The following is an 18556-nucleotide window of genomic DNA, read 5'->3' as shown; positions in this document are numbered from 1 at the left end:
GGTGTTCATTGGAAGGACTGATGTTGAAGCTGAAACTCCAATAATTTGGCCACCTGGTGAGAAGGACTGACTCATTGGAAAAGACCCTGATGCTGGGAGGAGGGCAGACCCTGAGGGCAGGAGGAGAAGGGGACGATAGAGGATGAGATGGTTGGATGGCATCACCGACTCAATGGACATGGATTTGGGTGGACTCTGGGAGTTGGTGATGGATAGGGAAGCCTGGCTTGCTGCAGCTCAATGGGGTCGCAAAGAGTCAGATATGACTGAGCGACTGAACTGAACTGAGAATAAAGAGGTTGTTGTTGTAGTTGCTAAGTCATGTCCAACTGTTTGCAACTCCAGGGACTGAAGCACGCCAGGCTTTCCTGTGCTTCACTATTTTCCTGAGTTTGCTCAAACTGATGTCCATGAAGTGATGGAAGCAGATGCCATGATCTTAGTTTTCTGAATGTTGAGTTTTAAACCAACTTTTTCACTCTCCTCTTTCACTTTCATCAAGAGGTCCTTTAGTTCTTCATTTTCTGCCATTTAATGAAAGAAAAGTGAAAGTGAAAGTCGCTCGGTTGCGTTCGACTCTTGGATTGTGTCCATGGAACTCTCCAGGCCAGAATACTGGAGTGGGTAGCCTTTCCCTTCTCCAGGGGATCTTCCCAACCCAGGGATTGAATCCAGGTCTCCCACATTGCAGGCTAATTCTTTACCAGCTGAGCCACAAGGAAAACCCAAGAACACTGGAGTGGGTAGCCTATTCTTTCCTCAGCAGATCTTCTGACCCAGGGGTGGAACCAGGGTCTCCTGCATTGCAGGCGGATTCTTTACCAACTGAACTATCAAGGAAGCCCCGCCATTTAATAGTTGTCTGCATATGGTATGCATTTTTTACTAGTATTACTATAATTAAAAAAAAAAACAACTTTATTGGAGTATGACTGTTTAGTTTCTGCTGTACAACACGAATCAGCTATCCGTGTGCATACAGACCCTCCCTCCTGGGCTTCCCTCCCACCCCCCACCCCAATCCCACCCCTTTGGTCATCACAGAGCACTGAGCTGAGCTCTCTGTGCAGTATGCAGCCTCGCAGTAGCTATCTGTTTTACACATGGTAGTGCTCACGTTATTGATACTCTCACAATTTATCCTCCTCTCCCCGTCCCGCACTGTGTCCACATGTCCATTCTCTACATCTGTGACTATCCTGCCCTGCAGATAGCTTCATCTGTACCATTTTCCTAGATTCCATATATATGCCTTGATACACATGTTTTTCTTTTAACTAAAAGATTGAAAATTTATTTAAGGTAAACTATCAAATTACAAATGGTTTTAGTATTCATTTCTATTAAGTACGTGTTTTGGTCAGATGTCTTTGGTTTGTTATATTGTCTAACACTACAGTTTGAATGGACATTTACCTGAATAACTATACCGACATTAATGCTAATAGGTGTGTGAAATGATGAGAGAGGATGGACTATTTAATTGAGCTAGATGTGTAGAGGTATGCATGTTTTTAAGTATCGATTCCAAGAGATGAGTCATTTTGTTAGTGGACAGGTAGATGGGATAACCACACAGCCAGGAACTGTTCTTGACAGATACATCCGAACATCTGTGCCCCTTCCTAGTTCTGCTGAAGGGGCCCTTTAATACTTGAAACTGACTGTAAAAAACGTAGGTAGCCAATCATAGGTCTCAAAACTAGCAGAGAGGAGATATAAAGGGACTGAAACATAGGGTTTGTTATAGAAAGTCAAATAACTAGAATGTGAAGTAGATAATAAGGGGTGATGAAGACAAGCCTGTGGGTGTGTGAGGCAGACAGGTAGGCTGATATCCAGGTCATAAGAAAATTTAATGCCAAGTTAGGGGGAGTGTCCAGTTCATCTTTGTATCCCCAGCACTCAAAAGAGTGCCAGATGCATGACAGAAACTCATTGTATACTTGCTGAAGGAATGAAGAAGCTTTAAGGAACCTCCGTGGAGAAATTACACAAGATTTAAAAGCCACTTAGGATTATTTCAAACTTGGGAGAGGCAATTTGACAATATGCACCAAGACTCTTTTAAATACTCCTATCATTTAACCCAGTAATTCTATTTATGGGACTCTGTTTTAAAGTAATAATCCTAAATGAGGGAAAGTTTTATGCATAAAGTTTATTACAATATTGTTTTTAAAAGAAAAAAATGGAAATAGTCTAACAATTGGGAAACAAGTTATTGTGTGCCTTTCTCCTGTAGGGTATTTAATATGCTGTCAATAAAACGACGATTATAAAGACGATGTGATATAAGAGGAAAATATATATATTATTATATTAAGTAAATATAATGAAAACCCTACCAAGACGCACAATTGAAGATAGGGTATGATTATAAATTACGGGAAGGGTGAAAGAGTTTGTCTGGGGGTGGTAACATTTTTTTCTTTTATCCTTCTGTGTATTTTCCCTACTTGTCCTCATTATTTCATTCACTTATCAAATATTTACTGAGAGCCCACTATGTATCAGGTACTGCCGTAGGAATTAGGGGAAACAGCAGTGAATGAAACAGAAATCCTGTCCTCACGAACTTACACGTTAGTTGGAGAAGACAGAAAATTAACAAGTCAATGAAATGAGTGGCAAAAAAATAAGGCAACGAAAGAGAATAAAATCAACATCATTTACTTTTAGACTTGGAGGGAGGAGATACTTATCCAGGTAAAAAGACCGAATTAGATATTTGAGCAGCGGTAAGACCGAGAGGCCCAGGCGGCGCCAGCCCGGCAGGCGACGCTGCAGCCGGGCGGCGGCGGGACGGTTGCGCGCGAGGGGCGGGGCTTGTGACGCGAGGGGCGGGGCTTGTGACGCGAGGGGCGGGGCTGGAGGGCCGCGGAAACGCCGGGCTCGGCTCAGCACTTTCTCTCCAGGCAGGCGCGCGGAGCTGAAAACCAAACAGGTCTTCCGCGCTCCCGGGGGCGGGGCAGACGGGAGGAGACCGCGTCGCCGGAGCCGAAGCCTTCGTGGAGTTGTTTTTTCGGTTGCCGGTCGCTGTGGCCGAGAGGTCTGAGGTCGGGCTGATACGTGGGGAGCAATGGCGACCTTTGTGAGCGAGCTGGAGGCGGCGAAGAAGAACTTGAGCGAGGCCCTGGGGGACAACGTGAAACAGTAAGAGCTCCCCAGACGCAGCCTCCGCGTCTCTGCGCGGGCGCTCCCCCGGCCTCTGGCTGCCCACCCACCGTGGAGTGAGTCCACGCGGCCGCTGGGCCTGTGCGCCTCTCGCGTCGTGGGCTGTGGGGCTGTGGGTTTTTCCGGCGGGGGCCGGCGGGCAGCCCCGACTCACCCGGCTGGAGGGGCCGCCCTCCCGGGTTTGCTCGGGACCCGGGCGGGCGCCTTCCCCCGAGGCTCTGTCCTGGGTGGGGCGAGCTAGGCGTACTCCACGCCTTCACGCCCAAGGGCCTGTTGGGCGGGTGCGGCCAGGGCGCGGAGTGCGGGACGCGCGTGGCCGAGCAACGGCCTAGCCCGAGCCGGCTCGTCTCTAGGTGGCCCGCTCCCGGAGGGCTTCGTGGAAGCGGAGGCTTATTGAGCTCAGGTGTTGTGCAGGAACTGTGGGTAAGACATGGAAAGCAATTTCGGAAGGCAGACAGACCTTCCGGTGAAATAGTCACTGAACACTGCTGCAGTTATAGTGAAGAAAGCAGTAGCGAACATTTATTGAACACCTCTTAAGCGCTCTAGATGTCCTATCTCATCTAATCCTCGCAACAGAGATGTGAGGTAGGTACAGTTATCGCTCCCGTTTCACAGATGAGAGGACAGAGATCTTAACTCTTCAAAAGACATGGCAGTATTGGAGCCCTCGTGTCTGATTTCTCGTTCTGAAACCTTACCGGGGGGTTGCAAAGGATCCCAGAAGCTCCCAGACAGACTTTCACCCAGGTTATAGCAGGGGACCGAGTATATAATCGGGTCAGAATCGCCGAAATGGCTGAGTGTAAAATCAGTAACTCGGACAAAGGCAGAGACACAGAAGACCCTCCGAAGTACAAGGACAAATTTGGAAATTTTCAACACAGTATGATTACATGTTTATTTTTCTAAAATATTAGAAGCAAATTTTAAACGTTTAAGATTATAATGCCTGTGTTATTGCTGCTAGATGATTTTTGTGATATTCTATACGTTTTGCAGTACTCAGGAGACACTCACTTTGAAACGTTTCTAGAGGTGCAAGGTGTTTGGGAGATACTTTCTTTTTCTCCACCCTCTCTCCTTCTCATCTTTTTATTTTTTTATTATAACTGAATTGAAGTTACTTAAGTTGGATGTCATACATGAGTTTTGGTTTTTCCTTCTTGTGAAATTTTGATGTTGCAGTCTACTTTGAGTCTTACCAAGATATACAATGTAAGACTTCTTGGAACACCGATGGACTAAATGGAATAATTAAAAACAAAATATAATTTTTAAAGATTATTTTAGTATTAGGAACAGTAATAAACTAGAAACACCGGAGTTAAAATTTAATAATCTGTTATTTTGAGCATAATTATTTAATTTTTTATAAACATTAATTGACTCCCAAAGATAAAATATTTTTACCTGACATTATAGTTTAATATGCATGTTGACTTTCTCCTTCCTTGCTTACTTAATTAAAAATTCTTAATTATTTTAATGAGTAAAATTGACAGCCTTTACCATCATTAATTACTGTAGCTTATTTTTGTAATACTGACTGCTAAAATTTACACTTTTTAAGCATGATAGACTTGTCACTCTTATATTTATGATGCTTACAAATATTTGAAAGTGAATGTTTTCATGCTACAGTAAACTTGGCTTGTGTGTATAATTGACTGATTAGATGCAGTGATACCCTCTGTGATCCCACCCTTCTCACACAGGTCACCAGAAATGTTGAAGTTAGTGTTTCCTATTTGGTCTTTAAAGGTCAGTGCTGGCTATCAGATGTTTTGTCAAATACAGATGCCAAAGCTAAATTTGGTGCATCTGTAGCTGAATCTCCATTAAGAATGTAATCAAAATATACCTTTGTGCAAGGAAGAGTTAGTGGTACAGTGTTGTTCTCTATTAATGTTTTCCATTGTCTTTTTTCCCCTCTGCTCCTTAAAAAGTGCTTCTTGGTTGAGCAGTCTGTCCTACAATATTTTCTCACATATCCTGCTTGCGTAGTTTTTTTGGTTTGTACAGCCTGACCATTTGAATGCGGTTCTTGTTCATGGATAAGATGCGTCAGGTATATAAGGACCTCAGGCGTGAGTTGTTTCCTAGTTGATGCTGTTGTCCTAATGTCCTGTATGCCAGGCTGTCTGCGCGTGTCAGCTTCTGGAAAGACATGAGCTTTGCTAGCTTACTCACTTTGTATAGTACTCAATAGAGTGTCGGGTTCAAATGAGTGCTTAGTTTTTGGGATGATTTAGCCATATGTTATTTAATTTTCCCCAGGTATCTGCAGTGCTTCCTAGTCTGATTCATTTATACTCATCACCCATTATCCTCACCTACATAGAGGCTGGCTTACTTTGTTTTTCTCATTTTTAAGGAAAACAATCAGTTGTCCATGGCTATACAACGAGTTATAACAGGGACCAGGATTGGGAAGTGAGTCTTCAACTTGATAGCCAGTGCTGGCTATTTGGGCTATAAAGTTTGAGAAGATAGATAGCATCAGGTTGGTAGAGTCTTGTCTTCAAGTATGAAGTATTTGAAACTATCCTTTCTTGAAAATAGGAACACAGGGTTTTTAAGCAATGAAGTTTTTCTCATGTTACTCTCCTCTTTTGTTGTATGGGATAGGAAAAGACTTTTGCTTTTCTGTGATACTTTATTTCACTTTTAAATTGTTCTTGTCTTTAAAAAGGCAGGGGAATCATGTAAGTGTTTGCTATTGGGAAGGTATTATTGATTAATGAATTTGACTCAGGTGAAATGTTGTGCCAGGTTCTAGAACTAAACTTGTTTTGCTGTTGAATGAAATGGGTCTTGGGAAACTTTAAGTCTCCATTAAAGTTAGGAATTTTCCACGGCGGGGTTGGGGTGGGGAGTACAGGAACTCAAACAATTACATATATATAGTTAGCCAAACTTAAGCTGATCTGTCTATAGGACAGCAGGAGAAACTGCCATGGGTATAATGATGGCAGTGAGAGCATTAAACTGTCTTGTTTAGGGCTCTGTTTTGTTGTTAGAAACTCAAATGAGCATTACAAAGTAGCTAATCGTGAATTGAAAGTTACTGTAAAACATGTACTAAGTAATTAATTAGTCCTGCTTCATGAATGAGGAGTAGCTTGCTTAAGCATTAAAACAAGGGGTGTGGATGTGAAAAATCAAGTATTTTACTCCTATTTTTAATAATGTTGTTAAGGTATAAAAGATTGGATCCTTTTTTTTCCTACCAGTTAACTAGTAATTTTTATGATTAGTGGTTGTTTTTCACTTTTAAAAAACCACTAAGTTTCTCTTATGCTTAGGTATTTTTCTTTGTGGCAAGTTATTTTAGAAGCCCGTTCAACCAGATGGAGTAAAATTTGAGTTCAGTTGAGGGAAAAGGTCACCCAAAGTCCGTATTAATGTACACTCCTCAATCTATAAAACACAACAGACTTTAAAATATAAAGCTTTCTCAAAATTGAGGTAAAATGACAGACAACTTTTCGTTAGTCTCAGGGGTACAATATTAATGCTTCAGGATTTGTGTATATATTTCAGTGTGGCACCACAAGAAGTCTAGTTCATGTCTCTCATCATACATAGTTAAAAAATTATTTATTTCTTGTGATGAGAACTTTTAATACATTATTGACTGGGGGATTTTGTAGAAACTAACACCCATGACCATCAATTTGTTATGTAAGTGAATATTGAAACACTCTGGTCAATAATATTCAGGTTAACAAAAGACTTATTGATACGTCTTTGGGCAGTAAGTTGTTCAGATCTACTCTCAACAGCTTTCAAATATGCAATATTTGACAACTTTAATAATATTTAAAATAATTTTAAGTGTATTTTTCTGGGGAGTAGGTCCTTTAGAAAGGCAGCTGCGAGGAAGGAAAGGTACAGCTGCGGTTTTTAGCTGGTTGACTTACAGGTCAGACTCTGTGACTCCCGCTCAGTCCCTTTTAGGGAGGACTTTCCTCTTCTGATGGTATTCTGACTCCTCAATAGCTTAAACAACTGATTTATTTTCTCACCATTCCAGAGTCTAGAGGTCTGACATCAGGGTGTGAGCAGGGTTGTTGTTTTCTGAGGCCTCTCCCATTGACTGTTGCCTGCTGTCTCTTGTCTGTATCCTAGTCCCTTCTTATAAGGACACCAGTCTCATTGGGTTAGGGCCTACCCTGATGCCTCCAGTTCAGTTCAGTTCAGTCGCTCGGTCATGTCTGACTCTTTGCGATCCCATGGACTGCAGCACTCCAGGCTTCCCTGTCCCATCACCAACTCCCAGAGCTTACTCAAACTCATGTCCATTGAGTCGGTGATGCCATCCAACCATCTCATCCTCTGTTGTCCCCTTCTCCTCCTGCCTTCAATCTTTCCCAGCATCACGGTCTTTTCCAATAAGTCAGTTCTTTGCATCAGGTGGCTAAAGTATTGGAGTTTCAGCTTCATCATCAGTCCTTCCAGTGAATATTCAGGACTGATCTCCTTTAGGATAGACTGGCTGGATCTCCTTGCTGTCCAAGGGACTCTCAAGAGTATTATTCTTCAACACCACAGTTCAAAAGCATTAATTCTTCAGCACTCAGCTTAGTTTATAGTCCAACTCTCACATCCATACATGACTACTGGAAAAACTATGGCCTTGACTAGATGGACCTTTGTTGACAAAGTAATGTCTCTTCTTTTTAATATGCTGTCTAGGTTGGTCATAGCTTTTCTACCAAGGAGCAAGCGTCTTTTAATTTCATGGCTGCAGGCACTATCTGCAGTGATTTCGGAGCCCCCCAAAATAAAATCTGTCACTGTTTCCAATGTTTCCCTGTCTGTTTGCCATGAATTGATGGGACTGGATGCCATGATCTTGGTTTTCTGAATGTTGAGCTTTAAGCCAAGTTTTTCAGTCTTCTCTTTCTCTTTCATCAAGAGGCTCTTTAGTTCTTCACTTTCTGCCATAAAGGTGGTGTCATCTGCATATCTGAGGTTATTGATATTTCTCCTGGTAATTTTGATTCCAGCTTCTGCTTCATCCTGTCCAGCATTTCTCATGATGTACTCTGCATATAAGTTAAATAAGCAGGTTACATAATTACCTCTTTGAAGGCCCTGTCACGTTCTGTGGTACTAGGGGTTAGGGATTCAACATATGAATTTGGGGGGAAACACAACTCAGTCCGTAACATTAAGGAATGCAAAATTTCCTTCTTTCCCTGGGAGTTGAGGGAGATAAGGTGAACTTGGGGAAGAAGCAAAACCTGAGGTTCTTAATATTGCTTCTGCCTCTGCAGATACTGGGCTAACTTAAAGTTGTGGTTCAAGCAGAAGATCAGCAAAGAAGAGTTTGACCTTGAAGCTCATAGACTTCTCACACAGGATAATGGTAAAATAATCTGGGGAGTTATTTTATGGTTCTGAAGTTTTCCCAGATCTGCAATAAATTAAGTTAAATTTTTTTTTTGGTTTTAGTAGTATGTAAGGTCATTTAAATAATGTGGATATTTAAAAGTAAATGTAAAGAATGGCAGAGTAGGGGATAGCCAAAGTCTTTAAAAACTAGACTAAAACAGTGGGTTCCTTATGTTGTAAATATTGTGTACTTGACTTGTGACAATCTTCCCTTTTTCAGTCCATTCTCACAACGATTTCCTCCTGGCTATTCTCACGCGTTGTCAGATTTTGGTGTCTACACCAGGTAAGGGAGTGGAAATAACCTCTAGGGATGTCAGTCAGGAAAGCCACAAACTGGGCTTATTACTAGGCTCTGGCTGCCTTTAACAGACGTGTTTGCAAATGAAATGTTCTTTGAACTGCTTAGAAGACACATTTTATTATAAAATGCTGATTCTTTTATAGGACCTTTTTAAAACAGGTAGTTTCACAGTCCTTACATTGACTTTTGGGCTTTACTGGGTTTCAATTACTTAAGTAAACCAGAGGTGAGGAGGCGAGTAGTTAGTCAGGAAGAAGAAGCTGAGGAGAGTGAAGAGAGGGCAATTTAGTGGTTAGAAGAGGTTTACCAGAGATGTATGGAGGATGAACCAGGCGGAGGAGAAACCACAGCATATGTTGAGAACTTGGATGTTCCTATTCTTAATTCAATGAGATATTAGCACCTGGAAGGTTAAGTGCTTCAGCCTGTGTTTGGCAAACTATTGTGGAGAACAAAGGTAGAGAATAGCAGCGAAGTAGGGAAGTGCATGGAAGCCAAGTCTATCACTTCAACCTAAGAAAATGAGTATAGACAGAATGATTTTTTGCCCCTAGTTTTTTGGAGGTTTAAGTGGTACAAGTCACCTCTTTGAATCTTATTTTAATCAGTTAGTCAAAACCAAATAAATATGTTAGAAATTTGCCTCATGGTAAAGCTTATCCTGGGCTCTTGTATTTTCAGGTACTGTTGGTTTTTGTTGTTTCTTTTAAAGGGCCTGTGGTGATTCTAATGGTCATTTATTAAAAGCCCATGTTTGTCTAGGGAAAGTGGAGTCACTCTGTCGTGTCTGACCCCTTGCGATCCCATGGACAGTAGTAGCCTACCCGGCTCCTCCGTCCATGGGATTTTCCAGGCAAGACTGCTAGAGTGGCTGCCATTTCCTTCTCCAGGGTTCCCCCCACTCGGGGATTGAACCCAAGTCTCCTGCATTGCAGACAGGCACTTTACCATCTGAGCCACCAGAGAAACACCTTTTATCTAGAAATGGCTAGTATTTTGTATCATCTCCCTCTGCTAAGCTCTGTTGTAAGATCAAGAATTCAGATAAGATATCTTAAAGGCCTGTTCTTCACACTCAAGAGAAGTTACCGTTGGTGGGAAGAGTGGTAAAGAGTGTTTGTTTATGGAGATTGGTGTTAGAGCAGGGAGGCTGCTCTCCACCCCTCACCTACCCCTTGCTGCACATTCTACACTGTGTCTGATGTTTAATTTAAATGGAAGTGGACTTTTGCCTCTTAGATCATAAAGATAATCCACTCTATTGTTTAAAATTTAATTTGATCAGAAAAGCGAACATTTTGTGAGGACCGATCTTACTTTTTAGGTAGATATATTCTGAAGTGCCAGACACCCAAAAGATTCAGTGGGACGACTGGAATTAAAAACTTTGGTTGATAGGAGTTAGGAGACTTGGGTTCAAGTTTAAGTTTTGTCACTAGCTTATATTAGGTGATGTATTTAATTATTGAATGTTGTTAGCTTCCATGAGACAGTAATATCTACCCCACATGGATATAAAAAAAGCAGGTGAAGGAACATGTAAAATTTCTCTTAAAAATAAATGCCAATAGAATATGAAGTGATACTAGTATAGGTGGCTGATTTTAATTAAAGCCTTTGATACTCTTGAATGTTTGTTGTTGGTTGTTTAAAAATAAATGAAGATACATTGGAATTTAAGAGATTATTTCTCCATCAAACATCCAAAATATCTTTCCTTAAAACAAAATATTTGTTGGAGATGATTTCTACTAAAAATATAATATAGAAGTATAATTTTTGTGTGTGTTAATAATTGTGGTCAAATTGCTTACTATTTCTCTAAGCCAGGCAAGAAAGATGGTTTTAATAATATTATTTGTTGACTACTAACAACTGTGTCCTAGACACTTTATGTGCATTGTCTTTTTTCTTAAAAGTATTCTTTGAGATATTTTTTTCAAGTGTATGTGTAACTTTGATTTTTTTGTTTGTTTAGCTTGGTCTTTCTTACCATGTTACAGGTTACTATCAAATGTCTGATAATTTGTATTTAAGAATGAAGCATAAAACTGCCTGGAGGTTGCCCTTTAGAGTGACAGGAGGCCTAACAGCTGTTAGAGTGGGGCTGTGCTCGAGGCTGCCAGCACCCATACCAGCTACCTTAGTAAAGCCAGGACATCTTGTTTTATTTTAACTAGAGAAGAGTTCTCCATTCCCCTGTCCTCTCGCCTGTCACATGCACCTCACTATGCACAGGAGTGAGCGGGTGGGTCTGGCTGTGTGGACTCGGAAGGGCCTGCATTGATTTACTGCTGTGCTTGGGTTGTCTTGAAATTCTTAACTTTTGATCAGGGTACCCATCTTTTTTGTGTTGTACTGAGCTCAGTCCTGGATGTGAGGGAAGGCATTTGTATAGATGACTTTTCAATATAGATACTCCATTAATCTTGTTTTTAGCTGTACTGTCCCTCCTGTTTTTCACTGGACTCACCTACAAATTCCGATTCTTTATGGATGTCTACTGGTCCGGTTAACTGAGTTCCACCTATTTGCCAGGCTTGCCTAGCTTAGGTCATAGCTCCCATGTGTCCACTTTGTAAGTTGGCTCCTTTTTAGCCTATCCTTGGAATTTGGTGAGATCTCATCTTGGTCTGCCACTCATTTTCCTTTTAATCTCTGTTGTGGATGTGCCATTTACTTTTTTCTACTGTTGTTTTTAGTAGGATCTTGAAAGAGAGAGGAGACACATACATGTGCTCAGTTTGCTATCTTGAACTAGAAAATTCTGTCCTCCTTTTATAATATTACTGCTACTATTAAGCAAACAAGCACGCCGTAGACAATTAAAAACGTGAAAAACAAATTTGTCTTCCTAAAAGAACAATTTTGGTTACAACTAGAAAAAAAAAAGTGATTTGAGAGAATTTGAAGTCTTGTTTAGAGAAGCAGAAAGAGATCTGAATTTAGGGATTTATTGTTTATTTCCATCATTTGAGCAACTCATACTTCTTTAACCCAAAGTGAAAACAGACTTAACAGTTATCAGTTGTCGTTCTTTTCTCTTATGATTGTTATTTTTCTGTCTCATAGAGGGTGCTGGATCTTTACCCTGGACAGGGGGTTCTGCAGCCAAACCTGGAAAACCAAAGGGAAAGAAAAAGCTTTCTTCTGTTCGTCAGAAATTTGATGTAGGTGGTTCTTCAGTAGATCTTGGTAATGACTGATTTAAGAACTGTTGTGATGGAACTGGCTTTAGTTTTTTAATGAATATTACAATTCTGGTAGGAAAGTTGAAAAAAGGTGAAGAGAAAAAGATGTTATTTGGGGAGGAAAAGATGTTATTGAATTTGAAATTGGGACTCAATCTTTGAAACCCTCTTTACCAAAGTGTCTGAATTTTTATACTTCTAGTTTGTTATTGCATAATTATTAATATGTTTTCATTAGTATATAATGATTTTTCACTGATTCAAGAACTATACCTGTGTTCTTTTCCCTCTAAAATATCTTTGGGAATGAATAATGTTACTCAGATTGAAGACTTCTGTTCCAAGGGTCCAGGAGGTCTAGAGGCCTCCAGCAGGATCTTGGTGATGCCCTGGTAAACCTTGAGCCTTCTGGGGATCCTCAGAGAAATCTTGAAGGCATTGGACTATGAAATTTGTAAACATTTTAGAACTGCTTTTTCAGGTTTATATCCAGGGAACAAAGTTTCCCAAAAGTATCCCTCTTATAGATTTGATTGGATACTTTACTGATTAACATCAGCAAGCATGTATTTACTTCTAATTTTTGCTCTATGTTTTATATCAATAATATTCGATCTGGAGGGCGTCAGCATCTCCAGAGAGGTGTACTTGCTTTAAAAAAGCATGTTTGATATAAAACAGTTTTATGCTTGAAAAATGGAAAAGCCAAGTTGCTTTTATAATATAGACTTCAAATAGGACAAGCCATATTTCTTACAAAATCTAGTGAGCTGGACTTAAGCTAAAGCTACAGGGACATATCTCCTACTGATGGTGGAGAATATAAATGTGCTGTCAGTATCTCCCAGGGCAAGGCTGGGCTTATATAAGTGGAAAAGATTGGGAAAGGCTATTTTTTTAAAAAGTAATGACGGTCTTAAAAAGATTCTGTGTTGAGAATTGTTAGTGGAATATAATGTAACTGAAGAGTTATACTACCCTACATTATCTTGGAATATTTGTTATTAGATCTTTACGTTGGTAACAGAAATTACCAATTTTCTGAAACGTTCACTGTCTATTTTTGCTTTTAGAATCTGCTTACTTACAAGTGTACTTAAAATGTTTTGACTTATTTGAAAGTAGTTTTATATCTTCTCTTTCTCCCCATTTGTTATTTTTTGCACAGAGCCATATATTCTGTGATTACTAAGGAATTAATTAAATAGAATAAACTACTATGCATACTACTACTATTCCCCTAAACTCATGTCTTCATTATTAATATGTAATGGTTGTGAATCTGTGATTGTTTGTGCATGAGTTGCTTTTTTTAAACTCTTATGGTTTAGTTTTGATGGCATTGGTTTGTAGGATCTCAGGTCCAATTCATTGGTTACTTTTGTTTGTGTCTTATTACTTGTCATGTAATGAATAATTGTGAAAAGTTTTCTTACCTATAGCATAGATTCCAGCCTCAAAATCCCCTCTCAGGAGCCCAGCAGTTTGTGGCAAAGGATCCCCAGGATGACGATGACTTGAAACTTTGTTCCCACACAATGATGCTTCCTACTCGGGGTCAGCTTGAAGGGAGAATGATAGTGACTGCTTACGAACACGGGCTGGACAATGTCACCGAGGAGGCTGTCTCAGCTGTGGTCTACGCGGTGGAGGTTGGTTTACTGGTGTCAAAAACACTCCTATAGATTGAATGTGGGGCTTGTGTGTGTTATTCAGAGTTAGTACTGCAAGAAAAGAACTAAAATGTAACTCTGATTTCAGAATTGCCTCGCTGAAATTGTTTCCTCTTGAGGAGAGAAACATCACAATCCAAACAGTTGCCTTCAGTTAACAGACTAAGCTTTTCAGAAATGTTACTGGTGGCATAACACTTTTGATGTTTAACTTGTCAACACGGGGAGAGTTTTTAAGCAAAAAATTGAGATTGAGAATCCTAAAGATTAAAATCACTTGATTTTGCTGTGGTACAGCATTTGAAGAGCATTACTAGGTCTGGTGTCTGAACCGTGGGATTCTGTCTCAGCACACTCTTCCGTTCATTAATTTTACTCATTCAGTTACTAGACAAAACTTCCACTGGGGTCTACACAGGTACTGACAGGTGACGTTGGGTCTTTCCTTTCAATTCTCTGGGCCTCTCTTTCCTCGCCTGTACCTCAGATTATAATAGCTGTCTCATGAAGTTTTAAGTTACAAAGGGTACCATGGTGTCCTGACATGAGATGGTCTTATTGGTATAGTTGGAATGCCGTGCCCCCTGGCTCTGCTGTCAATAATGGTAGTCTGGGACTAGTCTGTTCTCACAGACAGTCTCTAACCCTCTCTTAGGCCTCACAAAGGTGAAGAGATGTTAAATACCTAATATCTATTTATTTCCTGTATATATATCTGTCTCTTATGTGACTTTTGAGAGAGCCAGGGTTCTATTTATGCAAGGATTTTAGTAGACTGGGCACTATAACCAACATATTCCTGATCTTAAAACATTTTGTACCATTTTCAAACAAGCTTCAAGGTAGTTTGCTACTTTAAAAAATTACTTGTTTTTGTACTTATATTTAGAGCTATCTGAAAATCATTTTTGAGAGAGAGGAGCCAATTTAGAGGTACAAAGATTTTAATAAATTTCTGAAGAGCAAGCTCGTAGAACTGGATAAAAAGGTGCCTCTCCCTTCACTCCCTGCTAGACCCGCCCACTCTGGTGTGGCCTGTGGCTTTTTAGGGAGCATTCGTTTGGCTTCAGCACTTGCTTGCCTTTCTCACATCTCCATTCATTCAGTCCCAATAAACATTGTTTGGTCAATGGGAGTTTTATGGTTTGCTTTTAAGAGGAGTTCATGCTATTTTTCATTTTTTTTTCTTGTTTTTACAGAATCACCTTAAAGACATACTGACATCAGTTGTGTCAAGAAGGAAAGCTTACCGATTACGTGATGGTCATTTTAAATATGCCTTTGGTAGTAATGTGACTCCACAGCCATACCTGAAGAATAGTGTAGTAGCTTATAACAGCTTAATAGAAAGGTATATGAAGTTTCTTGTGATTTTTGCATCCATCCTTTCTAGTTGGTTACGCTGCTGCTGCTAAGTCGCTTCAGTCGTGTCCGATTCTGTGCAACCCCATAGACGGCAGCCCACCAGGGTCTGCCATCCCTGGGATTCTCCAGGCAAGAACACTGGAGTGTTTTGCCATTTCTTCCTCCAATGCATGAAAGTGAAAAGTGAAAGTGAAGTCGCTCAGTCGTGTCCGATTCTTAGCGACCCCATGGACTGCAGCCTACCAGGTTCCCCTGTCCATGGGATTCTCCAGGCAAGAGTACTGGAGTGGGGTGCTACTCTTATGTAATAGACCACCGTTAAATAATTGGTTGTTGAGTTTCTGTGAGTCTAGGGTATGTCTGAGAGCAGTACAGTTTTATTTTCTCAAGTTGCTTCCTTGCATAACTGGTGAATTCTTTTGGTACTCTATAGATCAAAAGTAAAGTTGTAGAGTTTGACTGCGGCGTGTGGTTTAATGTGAGCCCCACTATCTGGGGGCAGTGCATCTTGAAGACTCCTGGGGCAGCACCTCCTGGTGGTGGGAGTGGGCCAGCTGTCACTCAGAAATGTGGCCTGTGATTGTTAGGTCAAGGTTGGGTTTCCAGATGGTGGGAGGAGGTGTGGTGGGTGTTTCTCCAGGTCCTTATCTGGCATTTGTTGCTGGAGCTCAGGATGGTGGCCTGGGCTGGGTGTCATCGGTTGCTCTTGGCATCCTCTTGTGCAGATCTGGTCTTTCAGCTCCGATCTCTGGAACCTCTCTGCACTCTACTGTGGGCTCCCAGGACCTCTATGCTGTCCTGAAACATCCCTCTGAGATGACCTGGATTACCTTCCCTTTGTTGTCTCTTTTCAGGGAGAAGAGAGGTAGAAAAAAGTGTGATTGGGAAGGCTGGCTGGAGTGGTGATGGGGAAGAAATAGCTGGCAGGGAAGGCAGGTGGCGTGATCGTGGTGGGGTGTGAGGCGGGAGAGCGGGCAGGGAGCCGGGGCGGACGGTGCTGACGCCGCAGGGGGCCTGCACTGTGCTTGGTTCGTGGCTCTGCAGACCTCGACTCAACTCATGAGGCTCAGTTTGAAGAGCAGCAGCTTAGACAGGGTTCACTGTTTCAGACGGCCACAGGTGATGGTTTATGTTCTCAGCCTCATTCACGTGTACCTGTTGTGGATTATTTGTTCTCCTTTGCGAGTCATTCGCCTTGAGAGAAAAACAGCCCCTTGTGTCGGGTGAGTGCTGGAGCAGTGTCTGCGCCTGCCAGGCCTCCGGCCGCCCTCTCTCCCTGCCAGCCTGTCCCTGTAAGGCTCCTGCCTCATTCTTGGCCACCTGTTTCTCCATCAGGGCTGCCTTTGGCTGGTGCCGAAACCCACGCTCACAGCCCACTTGTGCTTTCCTCCGAGTTCCGTCCTCGCTGCTTGACCTGTGTGTCCTCCAGAGTGGCAGAGCTTATCTCCTACTGTATAATGATACGAAAATCATGCTTGTCTTCCCAGTCATATCTGGGTTTTCTTTGGGGAACTTGGCAAAATTTGGATGCGTTTTCTCTACCCCCCTGGTTTTGCCTGTTGCTTCTTTTGTGCTTTATCTTCTTTCCTTGCTTGTTATGTTTTGATCCTGTTGTCTCAGTTTCCTCTCCAGGTCAGTTTGCAATTTCATTTTCCTTTAATTAGGGTCTATTTTTTTTTCTACCTAGAAGCTCGTTAAGGGCAGGAAACAATTTTGACTCTGTATCCTGACTTAACAAATATTTTGACACTTGTGGAGGGAGGAGGGTAAGTGTAGTTGCACTGCATTTTATTTCAAGCCCCAGAGATGGGCTGCCTTTAAAAATGAAAATTGTAGGTTATTCATGTATACACTGGCTGAAAAATAATTGGATTTCTGATTCATTTTGAGATATATCTTATAAGAAGTTTTCTAGCAGACCGTCCCTGTTCTGGTTGTTCAGTGGTTTCCCTCTTTCTTACTGGGACTGTTTCTGACACATTCCGTTTTCAGCCCTCCAGCCTTCTCCGCTCCTTGTGCCGGTCAGAACCCAGCGTCTCACCCGCCCCCTGATGATGCTGAGCAGCAGGCGGCGCTCCTGCTGGCGTGTTCTGGGGACACACTGCCCGCGTCTCTGCCTCCAGTGAATATGTACGACCTTTTTGAAGCTTTGCAGGTAATAACTCTTGGCACCTTAAGGTTTACCTAGATTTATGGATAGGTTCAAAGTTTCTTCAAGTCTACAAAGGTAATATTCACTAGCTTTCCCATTTCTTGTTTTTCAGTTTTTATTGTTATTAAAGTTATTGTTTGTTATTAATACTAGCCTTATTTTCAAATCTTGCTCTCAGGAATCCTTCCTAACTTACCTCCCCCATTTCTCACCTTTCCGGTGAAAGGAGAAAAAAACTCCTTGTTCCCTTATTTCTCCTTCAGAGCCTTGTTATTTCCTTGTTTTTTTGGTTATGTTTTGGGTTTTATTAAGTTTTGGCTCAAAACTTAACAGGTTTGTGTCTTGTGTGTGAGTGTTTTGTTGATAGAAACCTTACTTTCATTGTCTGTGTACTGAAGTATAATTGGAGACATGCTGATGTTTTTATCCCAGGTACACAGGGAAGTCATTCCTACCCACACCGTATATGCTCTCAACATTGAAAGGATCATTATGAAACTCTGGCATCCAAATCACGAAGAGCTGCAGCAAGACAAAGTCCATCGCCAGCGCTTGGCAGCCAAGGAGGGGCTTTTGTTCTGCTGAATTAGGATTTGACGGTGTGGGACCCTCAGCAAACTCGTTGATTATTGAATTGAATGTTTTGGGGAGTCACATTTCAAGACTTAAGTGTATAGTGTACATATAATCTTTCCTATGGAAATGAGACAGTACATTTTGTGTTGCTACTGTGACGCCATTAATATAAATCTGATTTTGATAATGACCCATATCTCTCTTGTGTATGTGTGTGTGTTCCCAATTATGGGACTAGGCACTGAGAAAGTTCTGTGCCTGGAATAGCGATGTTTGGGCATCTGAGCCCTAGTATCCTATGGTCTTCATGTGAGGTAGGTGACATTCTAGAACAAAGAAGCTGTTATAACTTTGTCTCCACAATCAGGAGGATGTCTGTCTGTTCAGAGACATCATGTATTCTGTATCTGGCAAGTCTAAAATTTCTGCTTTTCTCCTGAAGAACTGTTTTTTCTTAAACTGCTTTTAACAAAGTTAAAAGTTGGTTATCTTTGTTAGTCATCAGTTTAGTATACTTTTTTTTGGTGACCAGTTTTAACAGATACGGTTGCCTATTACAATTTCATAGAAAATAAGACTTAGAAATACTATGCTGTTCGATAAGATAAAGTCTCTTCTTTAAAAACCAAATGAGAATAATCTCTTAGGATGTAATTAACTTTATAAAAATATCTTCTCATAATTCCTTTCTTTTAGAGTTGTTAGGCCCAAAGAC

General features: G+C 41.1%; 1 protein-coding gene across 2 annotated transcripts; it reads left to right on the top strand.

The window, feature by feature from the left end:
* Positions 1 to 3016: 3016 nt before the first annotated feature.
* TADA1 (transcriptional adaptor 1) lies at positions 3017 to 17971 on the top strand. 2 transcript variants are annotated; one of them, XM_065946173.1, is made up of 9 exons: positions 3017 to 3156; positions 8463 to 8554; positions 8801 to 8866; positions 11957 to 12054; positions 13518 to 13727; positions 14948 to 15099; positions 16223 to 16336; positions 17106 to 17268; positions 17698 to 17971. In XM_065946173.1, the coding sequence occupies exons 1-9, from the start codon at positions 3083 to 3085 to the stop codon at positions 17848 to 17850; spliced, it is 1122 nt and encodes a 373-aa protein (XP_065802245.1). In that variant the 5' UTR covers positions 3017 to 3082; the 3' UTR covers positions 17851 to 17971. The 2 variants fall into 2 exon arrangements, with proteins under 2 accessions (XP_065802245.1, XP_065802254.1); XM_065946182.1 differs by lacking the exon at positions 16223 to 16336.
* Positions 17972 to 18556: the final 585 nt, after the last annotated feature.

Source organism: Muntiacus reevesi, chromosome 1 (genome assembly GCF_963930625.1).
Source record: "Muntiacus reevesi chromosome 1, mMunRee1.1, whole genome shotgun sequence".
Classification (NCBI taxonomy): Eukaryota; Metazoa; Chordata; class Mammalia; order Artiodactyla; family Cervidae; genus Muntiacus; species Muntiacus reevesi.
Note: the sequence above shows the minus strand (reverse complement) of the source record. Positions and strands in the feature narration are given on the sequence as shown.

What these genes read in the sequence shown, in the direction of transcription:
- TADA1 (XM_065946173.1), top strand. Translation starts at nt 3,083, where the DNA reads ATGGCGACCTTTGTGAGCGAGCTGGAGGCGGCGAAGAAGAACTTGAGC. An exon ending in GATTTTGGTGTCTACACCAG is followed by an intron (nt 8,867 to 11,956) that starts GTAAGGGAGTGG and finishes TCTGTCTCATAG; the next exon opens with AGGGTGCTGGATCTTTACCC. An exon ending in CTGTTCGTCAGAAATTTGAT is followed by an intron (nt 12,055 to 13,517) that starts GTAGGTGGTTCT and finishes TCTTACCTATAG; the next exon opens with CATAGATTCCAGCCTCAAAA.